We start from the raw sequence: 14,348 nt of genomic DNA on the forward strand, positions 1-14,348 counted from the left end.
CTTTGGATAAAAATGTCTCCTAAATCAATTGAAAATGTAATGTTTTGGGAATGTACACATTTCAATATTCCAATGTATGAATACGATATATAATTTATTACATTTCCTCCTGAAGCCAAGCCCAAAAATGGGAATGTGAACATTTTGCCAAAAACAACCGAACCTTACAATTCCATAAAATTACAGTTTTTTTTAAGATTATTAAAGGTTTGTTCCATTCTGTAGTGATCAACCATACGGCGGGTTGTAACATTAAATTTGAAATGAAAAGGACAGGTAGATAATATCAACATAATACTGTGAAACGTCGTGTTCAAGTCGTGCTTGCAAAAATTATCTGGGTTTTGAACCTTAACCATTGTTAGAATATAGTTAAATTTGAGGTTATGATAAGGGGAGAGGCATTTTCAAAACACGCTAAGCGTTTCGCCAGAGGGCTTTAAAGAGACAAGAGCTACAAAGAATTGCTGCAATATGGAAACAATTTGTTTTTTAAACTTTAAATCATGTAAATGTATTAAGGCAGACCCCCAAAATCACATTTAAATGCTTGCTCAACTTTACAAGGCACCATGACTAAAATAATAAAGCAGGCATTATGTACTCTAGAGGAACTTGGTTTTGATTAATTTGACGCACATTTTATTTTGTCTTGTGTACTTTGTTGAGGTTCTGTAATGTGCCAACTGCCAATACTTGCCTTGAGTCCATGTCTGTTGCCATGAAACAAATAAACCTTGTGTGTTTACTTGTGTTTGTTTATATTTCCACTTCCTCTGTGTGCCAGCTTACAGGTCCTGTCCTGCTCAATTATCGGGAAAAGGGTCCTTTGAAGAGCAGCTGTCCACCTTAAATTGTCTTCTCATAAAGAACCTTTTAAGCATACATCACAGAAGATTACAGTGTACCGCTGTTACTAAACTGCTGCTGATGTTGGATCGGAATCTTAAAAGCAGCCGAAAGTATCATGGTGTTGAAAATGGTACAACGGCAATACCATGTTTTTGCCAATTGTTCCTTGGAGCATTTTGAAAATATCAAGCTGCATAAATATTATAATCATACAGTACCATAAAATTACCATGGGAAAATGTGTAACTTTGTTGGCAACAAAAAGAAGTCCTATAAAGCATCTTTTACTGTCCTCCTGAAATAACTACAATACCTACCACCAGCTAATGATGTTAGGTGTTCTAATGACCTCACCCTTCTCCAAATTGCCTTATCACAGGAAATGTGATAGTCAGTGTCCAGTGTACATGAGTTGAAGTTTTATTCGTGCTGGGCTTAAACGTTGCTTTTAAAACAGAATATAACCAGACTTTGGTCTTTTTATATTCAGACCCATCTTTACACACAGTACGACAGTCAGGATTTTTCCTACGTGTATTATCGCCATGTAAAATTAGATTAATATAATTGAGAACCTTGTAAAGCTGTAAATCTTATGCAACAGAACACACCCTATGGATATGACATCATCACTGGACAACGCGGCATATTGTTGCTGGCTCATTGTGGTAACAAATCTTTCATATTGTTTATCAACACATTCAGAAGGACATGGGAGAGAACACGCTAAATCATTTGAGACGGAGTAACAGAAATAATTTGTCTCATGTGTTTTAAATACACGGATGTCTTTATGATCAGTAATCTAAACTGTTGATAAAGGCGGGCTCAGAAAAATAGCTTTCTGTGTAAATGTTGCGAAACTAAAGTGAAACATGAAACACCCAGCAATGAATATCTCACCACACTGCTGACACAACTGTAAATCTTTACACAAAATATCTGTGTGCGTGTATCTCTGTGTCTATTTGTTTTACAGAATATTGGCATCTGAAAGCCTTCAAACACAAGATCTGTTTCTTTTTTTGAAGGTGAAAGTAGTCTGTAAGGACTCTAGAAACTGGAATCCATCAATTATTATTTATATTTAATTGCTTTGAGGATGTTGTTCCAGGACACCCCTCACTCAGACTTAAGTGTACTGTACAGGATCAGAAAGACAGTGCTGAAGTCATTTTGTTGTTTCTTGAGAATGAGAGCCGACCCTTTGGCTCAGGGCTGAGCTATATAAGTACCAGACAAAGACCTGAACTGCACATTCACTCTCTCCCTGTCTTTCTCACTCCAAGTGTTTAGCTACTGCTCTGTATTTACATCACAGGAATAGAAAAGCTGTACATTTCACAGACAAACAGTTGCTTTGGTAAGATATCAAATTCTTATATTTGAATGTCTTTTTGTTATAAATATATGACATGATTTTTTATAGATGATTTAAAATTGATTTAGTTGCTAATGCTTTACAATGGTTTTCTCAAATGTATGTGTTTTTCCTTTCACAATCCAATTCTCTTATCTTTTAATGTGTCTTAAATTTGGATATTCTTTCGTGTATATGTATATATACGAATAGTTTGGTTCTAAAATGAGATTACTTATTTATTTATTATGTTATCATGTTTTTATTGTGTTTTATTGTGTTAGTTAGACGTATTGTTTGAGTTATTATGGCTTAAATCAAAACAAACCAACTGCAGTTTGATTGATATTAATTGGAATGCAAATAAAAAAAAAACAGTATTTTTGAAAAAATATATATTTTGCAACCAAACTCCTCATATATACGCAGTATTTAAACACTTTCTCCTTATCGACTGTGCGTTTGCATTGTGAAATATTTTATATTATGTCAAAATCTGACATTGTGATAATAAATAATTATGGTGCTTTTTTGTGTGTATGGAATCTCTGTAGTTCATGGGTTTTCTGGCAGGATGTAGAAACAGTTGTGCATTCCCTTGACACACTGATGACTCTCACAGATGTGATATTTGAGAGCAGCTAAAAAACTTAAACGCCTAAACTTTGTCTCTAAAGTAAGTTTGTCTTACCTGCTTTAACAAGATTTTACTGTTGGCAGGAAAACTGCAAAATTAATTATTTCAGCCTCTCCAATACTCATTGGGTTTTTGTTAATGTTTTTAAAGTAAACACATGTTCTCTGGTAAATGTTTATCTCGTAAGGTTGCCAAAAGTTAATAGCCAGTAGATGAACAAATGCGCATTATGGGGTTTCCTATAAGATATATTCAAATGAAAACGCTGTAGTCAACTTCAGTTCACAAACAGTAAGCTTATCTTTATTTTCTTCTCTGATTGGCACAGGATCTTTGGCTGGACTATTCTTAGTGTTGAGCTGTGTACGAGTGCTTCACTTCAAGAGGTCAGAAGTCATTCACAAAGAGCCAGGATGGGCTCTCTCTCGACATGGACCTTTCTTCCATTTCTGTTGGGAATTACATGCACCACTCAAGGTTTGCTCGGCTACAGCCCCCTTAAACACAACTTCAAAAACATAAAAAGCCATCATTTAGTTATCATATTTCTTACTAGCCCCTATTGCAATATAGTTATCTGGCAGAGGCCGGATAATTTCCAAAGGGATGTGGACAGCTGGCTTTAAGAAACTTGAATCTTCCAATGTCCCCCCCACCAGCCCCCCAATAGCAAAACCATTAATGAAGAAAAGGAAACATTGTTCTAGTGTAGTGTCCCCTTATATCCAGAAGCTGGGGTGTTTTGCAAGCCAGGAGTCAGAAAGGCCACCTATCAGCAATTGCTCAAGTGTTTAGAGAACAACAGAAATCACTGTCACACTGGGATATAACAATTGTTACGTTTACACCAATAAAAACTGTCATTACCCTCATGCCGTTACAAATGATCATATGAGCTCCTTGATATGGAGAGCAGAGGGATAGGTTATTTCACTGACAGGGACATGAAAAATACTCTGTCACCAGTACGGTGTACAACAATAAACGGAAAGGTTCAGAGAGGCTAAACCCAGCTGTGTACTCCAATTCATGTTTGACAACTGAAAAAATATTTCAAAAGCTGATCTTAACGCCTTGCTCATGATTGTTTTCCTGGGCTCAGTGGTTAGAGCATGGCACTAGCAATGCCAAGGTCATGGGTTCGATCCCAGGGGATTGCACATAGTCAGAAACAAATGTATAATACAATGCAATGTAAGTCACTAGGGATACAAGCGTCCTCCAAATGCATAAATTTAATCAAATTAATCAAAACCTTTTCCTGTGGCCAGATGACTTTGAGTGGACCACATGGTTTAATGTCGATCACCCTGGAGGGAAAGGAGACTATGAAAAGCTGAACGTCATAGCATTTTATTATCAAGCTCGTGTGTGTGACGTTCCTCGAGCTCTAGAAGCACGCACTACTGAATGGATGCCAGCTCGCAGCACCGGAGAAAGAGTACATGCTGACCCAGCCATTGGCTTCTGGTGTATTAATGCTGAGCAGCCTGTGGGTAGAAACTGTTCAAACTATGCTGTACGCTTCCTCTGTCCAAGAGGTAAGAAAATGAATGTATAATAAGTTACATTATGTTTCAAAGGACAATTTCATGAATCATATTGCCATGTTCAAAGCTTAGAGTTTGTCTGTAGGTTTAGTAAAAAAGTGAACATTACTTCTTTGAAAATAAAAATAAATATTCAAAAGCTGAATGTCACTGTAATATGAGTTCTTTAGCCTATCTGCATTTTTTTTTTATTTATCCAACTCTTTCCATTCAGATAAGCCATTAGAAGTTGAACCAATATGGGGTCAATGGTCCGACTGGAGTCCATGCCCGGCTCATTGTGATCAGGTGGCAACCCAGCATCGCTCTAGAACCTGCAATTCCAATCAATGCAATGGGCCAGCTACCGAGAGCAGAATATGTGAAGGGCCATCTTGCCCAAGTAACAAATCTGAATTTTCTTAAAGAATATATTTTACTAGACAAGTACAATTTTGTTCAAAATTTGTCAGATACACTCTATGGACAAAAGTATCGGGACGCCCCTTTCTAATGACCAGGTTCGACAATCCTACAATCATTTCAGATCAGAGAAAGGCTTTTCCAAAATAGTATTGGGGCATCCTAATACTTCTGGTCCATATAGTGTATGTCAGAAAGAAGAAATCAGTCAGTGTTCCTTTTATAATTCTCAATTACAAATCTTGTTCACCTTTGCTTCTTCAGGCTGTGATCTGCAGTGTGTGATGGGCAATGTAAATGCTGACTGTGACGGCTGTACCTGTAAAGATCACACAGTTCTAGGATCAGTCCGTAGTGCTGGTAGCCTCCCTGCGCCTGGAGCTGCCATTCTCAGCACTGATCCGAGCCCCCGAATCCTCACTGTTACCGATCACAATGGACATTTTCATATCCCTGGAATCTGCCCTGATGGCAACACTACTTTGATGATCAAACTGCTGAATCACACTCCACAAAAATTTAATGTGCCGCAAAGCACTGAACACACGTCAGTCCTTCATTTGAAGCTGGAGAGAGCAAGTAATAATCTTTTCAATATTTGTTAAGAAAACTAGACAAAATACATAAACTACAAAATAGATGTGGTTAGCCACCAAATATTTTCTTTAAAGTTTTACAGAAATAACCTAATGAATGGCAGACAACATACTTTTGTCTCTCTTCGTGACGCATTGCAATAATGATAGTAAATGCAATATTACTAACTGTGTTCCTCAGAAAAACTCTATGTACTTAAAAACCCTGAGAACAAGGCCAGAAAGGAAGGTCAAACTGCTGCTTTCTGTTGTAAGGTTGATGGATTACCTGGGCCAGACAAGTATGAATGGTAAGCTTTAGCCTTCAAAATAGGAATAGATGTTTGCTATGCAGTTTCAAAAGAATAAAATCTATATTAATGACAGTAAATGAGAAAAGACAGAGTCTATTTAATCTGCAATGTAATCCTTAAAATTAGTATGACAGGGTACATATTTAAAGGTAGGTTAAAAGAAGCTGACTTGAATAAATTTCACAAAACAGTTAAATGTCCCCAAAGCCTGGTAACAACTAATTATGCCATTTGACAATACAACGGTTATCAATGCTGTCCATCTACAGGTTCCACAACGGTTCTCTGCTGGACAGGAATCAATATCAGTATGACACAACATTGATTTTGAGGAATCTTACTTTGGACCAGATGGGAGAATACTACTGCAGAGCTAGTAATGAGAATGGAGCCATCAAATCCAAACCAGCCACCCTCACAGTCACTGGTTTGTCCGTTTATGTATCTATGCACATTTTGTATTAATCCAACGTTTAGGATAGTTCTCATCTGTTGTTTCTTAATCTTTTTCTGTGTTCAGATAAAAACAAGCCATCATGTAACCCTACACCTGATTCCAACCTGATCCGGCTACCACATGACTGTTTTCAAAATGAAACTAACTCTTTCTACTACGACGTGGGAAGATGCCCTACATCCACATGTACTGGGAAGCTAGATAATGGCATCCGATGCAAAGACTCCGTTTCCTACTGCTGTGGAATTTCAAACATGGAGGAAAAAGAGATTACATGCCAGGGATATCAATTACAAATCATGCTAGTGACTCAGTGTGGCTGCAAAACCTGTGTGGACACAAAATCTATTGTTCGTGGACGTGCTGTTGCAGCAGACACAGGGGAGCCACTGAGGTTTGGACACATCTATATGCATGGCGTAAGAGTCAGCCGAACGGGATACAAAGGTACGTTTTCAATCCAGGTTCCAAAAGACACAGAACGTCTGGTTCTCACTTTTGTGGACAACTTGCAGAAGTTTGTGAACACCACAAAAGTACTACCATTCAATACTAAAGGCGGAGCTGTGTTCCATGAGATCAAGCTAATGAGGAAAAAGCCGGCTGTGACCATTAGCTCAAGGGAGACCAATATGCTAGTCCTTGGGGAGGTAGAGGGCAAGGACCCCATTGCTGAGATCGAGATCCCACCCAACACATTCTTTAAAGAAAATGGAGAGGTGTTCATGGGAAATGTTAAGGCCAGTGTGACATTCCTTGACCCTAGGGATATATCAACAGCAGCGGCTGCCCAGAGTGATCTCAACTTCATCAGTGCTGAAGGTGATACTCTGCCCTTGAGGACTTATGGAATGTTCTCTGTAGACTTCAGTGATGAAGAAGGAGGCGAGTCACTCAACGCTGGAGAGGTGAAAGTACGTCTTGATGCAGCACAAGTGAAGGTACCAGAGCACTTGAAGACCATGATGCTGTGGTCCCTTAATCCTGAAACTGGTCTGTGGGAAGAAGAGGGACACTTCCATGCAGAGAAAAAGCAAAGAGGAAAAAGAGAAGAGCGTACCTTCCTCATAGGTAACATGGAAATCCGTGAGAGGCGGCTGTTTAACTTGGATGTACCAGAGAACAGAAGATGTTACGTAAAGGTGCGGGCGTTTCGTAGTGACCGGTTTATGCCAAGTGAACAAGTTGAAGGGGTTGTGATGACTTTAATAAATATGGAGCCCACGCCAGGATTTTCAACCAACCCTCAGTCTTGGGGTAGATTTGACAGTGTCATCACGGGCACAAATGGAGCGTGCCTTCCAGCCTTCTGTGATGAACAAAAAGCAGATGCGTATTCTGCCTACGTCATGGCTAACCTTGGCGGAGAAGAGCTAGAGGCAGTAGCATCATCTCCAAAGTTTAATCCAAGCCGCATTGGTGTTCCACAACCTCATCTGAACAAACTTAACTACAGACGTACAGATCATGATGATTCCAGAATAAAAAAGACAGCATTCAGCATCAATGTGGCCAAACCCAGGTCGAATGCAGCTGAAGAAGCCAATGGTCCAATCTACCGATTTGAAAAACTTAAGGAGTGCGAGGAAGCTCCATTCAATGCAGCTCACTTTCGTTTCTCAAGAGTTGAAGGAGATCGCTACGATTACAACACAGTGCCTTTCAATGAGGACGATCCAATGAGCTGGACAGAAGACTACTTGAGTTGGTGGCCAAAGCCCATGGAATACAGGGCCTGCTATATTAAAGTCAAACTGAACAGCGCCCACGAGCTTAACGTTCGTTCTCGCAATATGGGAGGTACACATCCAAAGACCGTCGGTCAACTATATGGCATACGTGATACCAGAAGCATTCGTGACATGGACCAATCGACTGTTTCTGCCGTGTGTGTGGAATTTAAGTGCAGTGGGATGCTCTACGACCAGGATCGTGTGGATCGCACCCTTGTAAAGATAATTCCTCAAGGGAGCTGCAAAAGAGATAGTGTAAACAGCATGCTACAAGAATATTTGGTAAACCACCTCCCACTGGCTGTCAATAATGACACAAATGAGTTTACTATGCTTGCACCATTGGACCCACTGGGACACAACTATGGCATCTATACAGTGACTGATCAAGACCCCCGAACAGCCAAAGAAATCGCACTAGGCCGCTGTTTTGATGGTACATCGGATGGTACCTCTAGAGTCATGAAGAGCAATGAGGGCGTGGCATTGACATTCACCTGTGGTGCTAAGGAGGTCACTAGACAGAGCGTGTTCCAGCAGATGCAGAACTCACTGGGTCAGGCTACCGCTGGAAGTGCACGCCAAGAAAGAGAAAATCGGAGACTGAGAAGCAGGTCGACCGTAGCTCGCAACAGTAGAAGGAATACTCGTAATCCATACATGCGTGTCAAAACTATTGGCTAATATTCCAAGAATTTTAAGCGTTACATAAAAACTCACATAAGACAACACATTGGTTTTGTCAAGTTCAGCTCTGATTTCTAGAGTTTCAAAACGTGAAGACGGTAAGAAAAGTGCACATGGATTTAAATGATGTTGCCTGCCATTTAAATACAAGTCATTTAGACTCATTAAGGAAATGCCATGTTACCTGTCAATATCATGACAGATTTCATCATTTGTAAAGCGGAAGAAAAATAGTTACAAACACAAGTAGTAATTACCCCACTAAATGCCTTTAAAAATACTTACTAAAATTACTGTATGTATTATAAATCTCCAGAAGACCATTTGCTTTTTGTAATTTTTTCAAATGTATTTTCTATTCACCTTTACTGTGGTAAATGTTATATTACTTAAATGTTATATTTATTACATACTCCAGTGTCAAAGACAAAGCTGTTTAAACATCCCATTTCCCCAAATGTCCCATTTATCATTTACTTATATGACAAAATCGTCTGATTTTATAGGTTCTTACATAAACACCAAGTGAATCATATGGACCAATGATTTTTTTTTCAATAAAAGGACTGACTTTTAAGCCTTTATCTACTCAATTTTAAGCCTAAGTAAACTCTGTTATGCTGAATAGTGAAAAGCCTGACTTTAATTTGGCTGAATTATAGTTGTACACACCTGTAACCGCTATTGAATGGTGAAAAGGGGTAAAACTAAATGATACCCCACCCCATAGTGCAGCAAGTAATGATTAAAATCCACCAAGTGAAAACACCAATAAAGATGGAATAAGGGCATTCTGAGAAACTGTTAAACATTGAAATCAACATCCAAACAATTACTTTCATGAATAGTTGCTAGAACATGCTGTTCTGCATGTGTGTTTAAAATAAGTACTGTTTCCACACAGTCCGAGCTCTGTAAATAAGAGGAAAAAACAGGTGGATTATGCCAACCCACACAACACAGTAACCCCCTAACCAGTAAAAGTTGGCGCACAGGCTCATGATATCGGAAGTTTATTCTAAAGTTATCTTTGAAAAGGTCCAGGTTCAATAGGTTAAGACGCTTGGTGGTTTTTTTTTGTTTTACTTTGCAAGTGTTTAATACCTGCTTAGTCAGTGAACTACCTCAGTTCTTTATGCAGTGTTAACTCTAGACGCAATAGCAAACGCTATAAATTCTTGTAAATGTTAAATTACATTCAAGTTCGGGAATCTTAATGCTGTGATACTGATTGCAATAACATTTAAATCCGCAAGAAAACACAACCACACTTGCAATAAGGGCATTCATGGAAGAAATAGGGGCATCACATTTACTTCTGTGTAACTGAAATTGCACAGCTTTAAAAACACAAGTCACTTTCAATCAAAAGGTATTTTTTTAACAAAGTTCTCTATAAGGCATTGACTTTCTTGTTTAGGCCAATACGAGGAGACACCTCCAGAGAAGTCCCACATCATATAGTCTCTGTTTTGGAGATAAAAATAAGATTTCAAGGTCATCTGAAGAAATTTGCTTTGCCCACATGTCACCAAGGGACAATAAGGTGATAGCAGCTTTATGAGGAGTCCGTCACCACTCAAAACCAAGTAAAAAGGTTTTATACATTGTCCATTTCACTCCAATATGGCACTGAGTAGCATGAAGAGTACAGGGGTGTCTGGGAACTGTGTGAATGGGGAAGGAGGACAATGAACCTTTGTCACATGAATTCATCATATTCATTGCCGTAGCCACCATCAAAGGCACCATAATCAACCAAGTTGTCTTTCATGTTTGCCTTCATACCACCACCAGGGGTTACACCTTTCTTCTTTTTCTTGTTTGCCTTCTTTTCCTGTGGATGAATTGAGATTGATCTTTTGATCATAAACAATACTGCACTGGGGAAAATTACCAATTTGTGTGACAAAAAAATCCCAATAATTGAACTCACCTTTTCTTGTCTTTGTTTTTCACTAAGCAGAACCGACAAAGAACTACTTATTTTCTTCAGGTCATCTACTTCCACTACTCAGACACAATAAAAAGACAACATGCTCATAAACTGCACATAGTTTTGTTTAAATTCACCATATAATCTTAATACAAAAAAAATAACAGTAATACCTATATAACCCCAATGTAGTAAAGAATGTACATTTTGACAGTCATGCTAAAATAAAAGTTAAGACTTACATGAAATGCAAAGCTCTCTAAACAGTGATTCCAAAAAGTTTGAATAGTGGACAGATGTTTCGAACTGTGTAAACTTTTCTTTCAGTAATTTTTCAAACGCAACAAAATCTTGTTTTGATGAGGGGCACATGGCTTCAATTCCAGAGACATTGTTTGTCATATTAACAGTAGTATCGAGACCTGAAGAAAGACAGCTTGTTAATTGAAAGTAACAAATTGGCTTGACTTTAATACACAATTAAATCAACACACAAAGATCTTTATACAAGTTCAGCACTTAACATAAGATACTAGGGCTGGTCCGAATACCATTTTTGGAGCTTCGAAGCTTCTGGGGGAGGGGGCTGAACACATACTTCTCTCTAATAAAGGGAGGAATCTTTGTGTCTGTCTCTCTGTTTGAATTTTATTTTATGTAGATAACCATTCATCCAACAGACTTCACACGTGGCATCGTGACACGTTCAGAATTACTTTTAATAAACTACAGAACGCCTCACATTAAAATTAGTTCCGTTTTGGTTTTTAATGGCAAATTACATTTCATTTAGTTTCTGTATTAAGTTAATTTAGAAAAATGTTTGGAGTATTGTTTGTTTGTGGTTCAGGTGCTAGCATAGTTTTATTGCCTACTGCGCTGAAGTGTGGATTTAAATGCATAACTGTTTGCAGCCATTAAAATAGTTACGTTTTGTTTTCAAAGGTAAATTAGAAAAATATGTATCCTTTATTACGTTAGTTTAGATGTTTTTTTGAGTATTTCTTGTTCGTTGCTCAGGCACAGAAGGCAGTTTGATTGCTAACCGTGCCAGAGAGGCAGATTTAAAACGCATGACGGGCATGAATCTGTTTTAATTCCTCATAGCGCTTCAGCTGTCACCGTAAGAAGAAAAACTTTGGAAAGTTGCGACATAGTAAGATGCAACCTGTGTCCTTACTGGGTCCCAAACTGCTCCATATATTAGGTTTGTCGGACATCATGCAGCGCTGCGCAGACCGAACAGAGCAAAGCATCTTTCATATACTGCTCTCGTGTTGTTTTGATAACATAAGCAGAAATAAATTTAAACATAATAAAACATAAACTAGCATTTTTATAGGCGTACTACTTCCACAACTCATGTGATTTTTCAAACTTGATGTGCTGTTGTGGTAGGCCAGTTTCAAATCGCATATTTGGCACACTGCCTTTGTCTTGTCCTCACTGAATTTAAAGTGTTCCTACACACCTGAGGTCTTCGGCATTTTCGTCTTCTCTTCCAGATTATGGTCGATTTATATTCAAGCACGAATGAGAAAAAGAGAACATTTGAATTTCAAAATTAAAAATCTAATGTCAACCCACCGAATGAATATTCGGGTCCAGCCCTATAAGAAAGATACCACTAAATAATTTATAAATGTCTGACAGTGTATGAGGTGCAAAAAAATTGACTCTTACCAAAAGCCTCACGGGCCAATTCCAGGTCTGCCTCCTCTTGCAATTTATTTAGCCGCAGCTTCTCTGCTAGCTGCTCCTCTGGTGATAGTTGATAACTCATTTGTGTTTCCTTCATTAACATTTAATAACAGAAGTTATAAACTTTGTTTAAACATGTAAAATAATAAATATTAGCCGGTAGACATTTGCAATCAATTATGACAACTGATATTGTTCTTACCTTATTCTTCAACTCTTCTAGCTTTTTCTTTTCCATGTTTTCTTTCTCTTTTATTTTTGCACTTAATTTTTTCTTCTCAGGTGGTTTCACTTCTACATAAACGCATAAATGAAATCATAAAGGGGACTTGAACAAAGGCAAACAGTAAAAGCATTGATCAAATCGAGTCTAGAAAACTTCCGGTTTTAGAAATACGCCTGCCTTTGAAAGGTTTATATTGGTGAATTTGACCACATCTCAAAAAATAATAGTACCTGTTTTGTTCTGTTCAACCTTCTGCTCATCCTCTTTCTCCTCTTCCTCATCGTCCCAGTTATCCTGCAGAAGAAGAGGTATAGTATGATGCCCATAGCTAAAGGAATATTCATGTCAAGCAACCATTTCAGAGCAATGTGAGGTTGTAAAATCACATTAAGAATTACATCAATAAATATTACATCATAAATGTTTGTAACTGCTTACGATGTCAGTTAAAATAAATACATGTCTTGTGTTTATAAACGCATACAACTCCAAGAAATCCTCTAATCTTTAAAAGATCATTACACAAAACCCCTATGCAGTTTTTTTATAGAAACATGCAAATAAAATGTCATGACTTTCTGAACTCTAAAGTGCTAGGACACCGGGTTCACCCATATGTAACCAGCTACACAAGGGCAACCTGATGAAAAGCGAGTCTTTTCTAGCCCCAAAAAGCGCCGATAAGCGACAACCACATACATTTTAGCTGGAGAAAGCTGAGAGACTTCCAGAGCTTTGCGTCAAACGGAGACGCGCCAGACTGTCAACGCATGACGTCAACTCGGAACATGACGTCAACTCGCACAACTTTTCTAGAACGCGAAAACTACAAGAACTAAGAAGAGAAACCCAAATTCAGTCCAATAATCTCATAAGAAGTAAAACAACAATTTGTTACAAAACTGGACTGCAAGCCATCCATAACTAGCACAATTAAGCAATCTTTTTAAAGTTAACAGTTACTTAGGATTAATAAAAAGTGTTATGGCTAAGCAACATTTACCGGGGTGGCATACAAACAAATCACGTCGATAACATAAAAACTGTCACATTTTAACATCAGCATGTCAAGCTGTTAACGGAGTGCAGCACATGGCCTGTCACTTTCTGCTTTCCAGAAACGCATTCACGTTTATCAGCATACGACAGGAATACTATGCGCATAGACAATATTTAAACTATATGATGTACTGTTATTACTGTATTAGTTTAATTCAATTGTCATTCTCGAGGCTGTTTATGAGTGCCAACAAGTAAGCTTCCACATTTTGTCAAACTGGAAACAAACATTTGCTGACGCAGACACGTTCACCATATCTAACAGCACTACAAGGAAATGATAAATACGAAACTAGAAACAGCTGTGTGAATCTTTAAATAAAACAGGCCTGATCTAATCTAGGCTAGCTAAACAGCTAAAAATATACCACATGATCGGTTGTGATGTCTGCTGCGTTAAGTCATATATCGCTTCTCAAAAGGAAACGAGTCAGATATTACAAGATTTAAAAGAAGGAAAACACTCTGAAGATAAAGTTTTGATTGTATAGACGTTAGCACGTTACGTTACCTTCACGTCTTCGTCCTCGTCCTCGCCTTCCCACTTATCCACCAGCACCCCGGCGGCGTTTTTCAGCGGCTCACTTGGCTCGAAGTTGTCAACGTCTTTGAGAAACAAAACAATGTAGTTATTTATGCGGTATAACGACAGGGATAAACACGCTTTCATACACGTTATTTCATATGTGTAAGTAATCCCTACCCCACGAATCGGAATCCGCCATCTTGGCTAAGTGTGAGTTTGTTAAAATACTAGCTGAGTGAAAGCATGTGCACTGCTCAGTGTGCGCGGCGCGCTCTGTCTTCATGATGACGGGATACCAGAGGACTCGAACAAATAGTCATCTCACAGCGCCCC

At 38.4% G+C, this 14,348-nt stretch overlaps 2 protein-coding genes across 2 annotated transcripts; one reads left to right on the plus strand and one right to left on the minus strand.

The window, feature by feature from the left end:
- The first annotated feature begins 2,106 nt into the window (after positions 1-2,106).
- Positions 2,107-9,699, plus strand: cilp (cartilage intermediate layer protein, nucleotide pyrophosphohydrolase). Its single transcript, XM_056750331.1, has 8 exons — positions 2,107-2,215; positions 3,178-3,326; positions 4,121-4,390; positions 4,614-4,781; positions 5,066-5,380; positions 5,579-5,687; positions 5,960-6,117; positions 6,211-9,699. Exons 2-8 carry the CDS (start codon positions 3,263-3,265, stop codon positions 8,562-8,564), a joined length of 3,438 nt encoding a protein of 1,145 aa, XP_056606309.1. The 5' UTR covers positions 2,107-2,215; positions 3,178-3,262; the 3' UTR covers positions 8,565-9,699.
- A 153-nt stretch (positions 9,700-9,852) lies between these two features.
- On the minus strand, positions 9,853-14,330 carry eif3jb (eukaryotic translation initiation factor 3, subunit Jb). Its single transcript, XM_056750344.1, has 8 exons — positions 14,193-14,330; positions 14,001-14,095; positions 12,661-12,724; positions 12,407-12,498; positions 12,187-12,295; positions 10,746-10,925; positions 10,504-10,577; positions 9,853-10,404 (listed from the first exon to the last, which is right to left on the minus strand). The coding sequence occupies exons 1-8, from the start codon at positions 14,296-14,298 to the stop codon at positions 10,270-10,272; spliced, it is 855 nt and encodes a 284-aa protein (XP_056606322.1). The 5' UTR covers positions 14,299-14,330; the 3' UTR covers positions 9,853-10,269.
- Positions 14,331-14,348: the final 18 nt, after the last annotated feature.

Source organism: Triplophysa dalaica, chromosome 1 (genome assembly GCF_015846415.1).
Source record: "Triplophysa dalaica isolate WHDGS20190420 chromosome 1, ASM1584641v1, whole genome shotgun sequence".
In the NCBI taxonomy this organism is placed as follows: domain Eukaryota; kingdom Metazoa; phylum Chordata; class Actinopteri; order Cypriniformes; family Nemacheilidae; genus Triplophysa; species Triplophysa dalaica.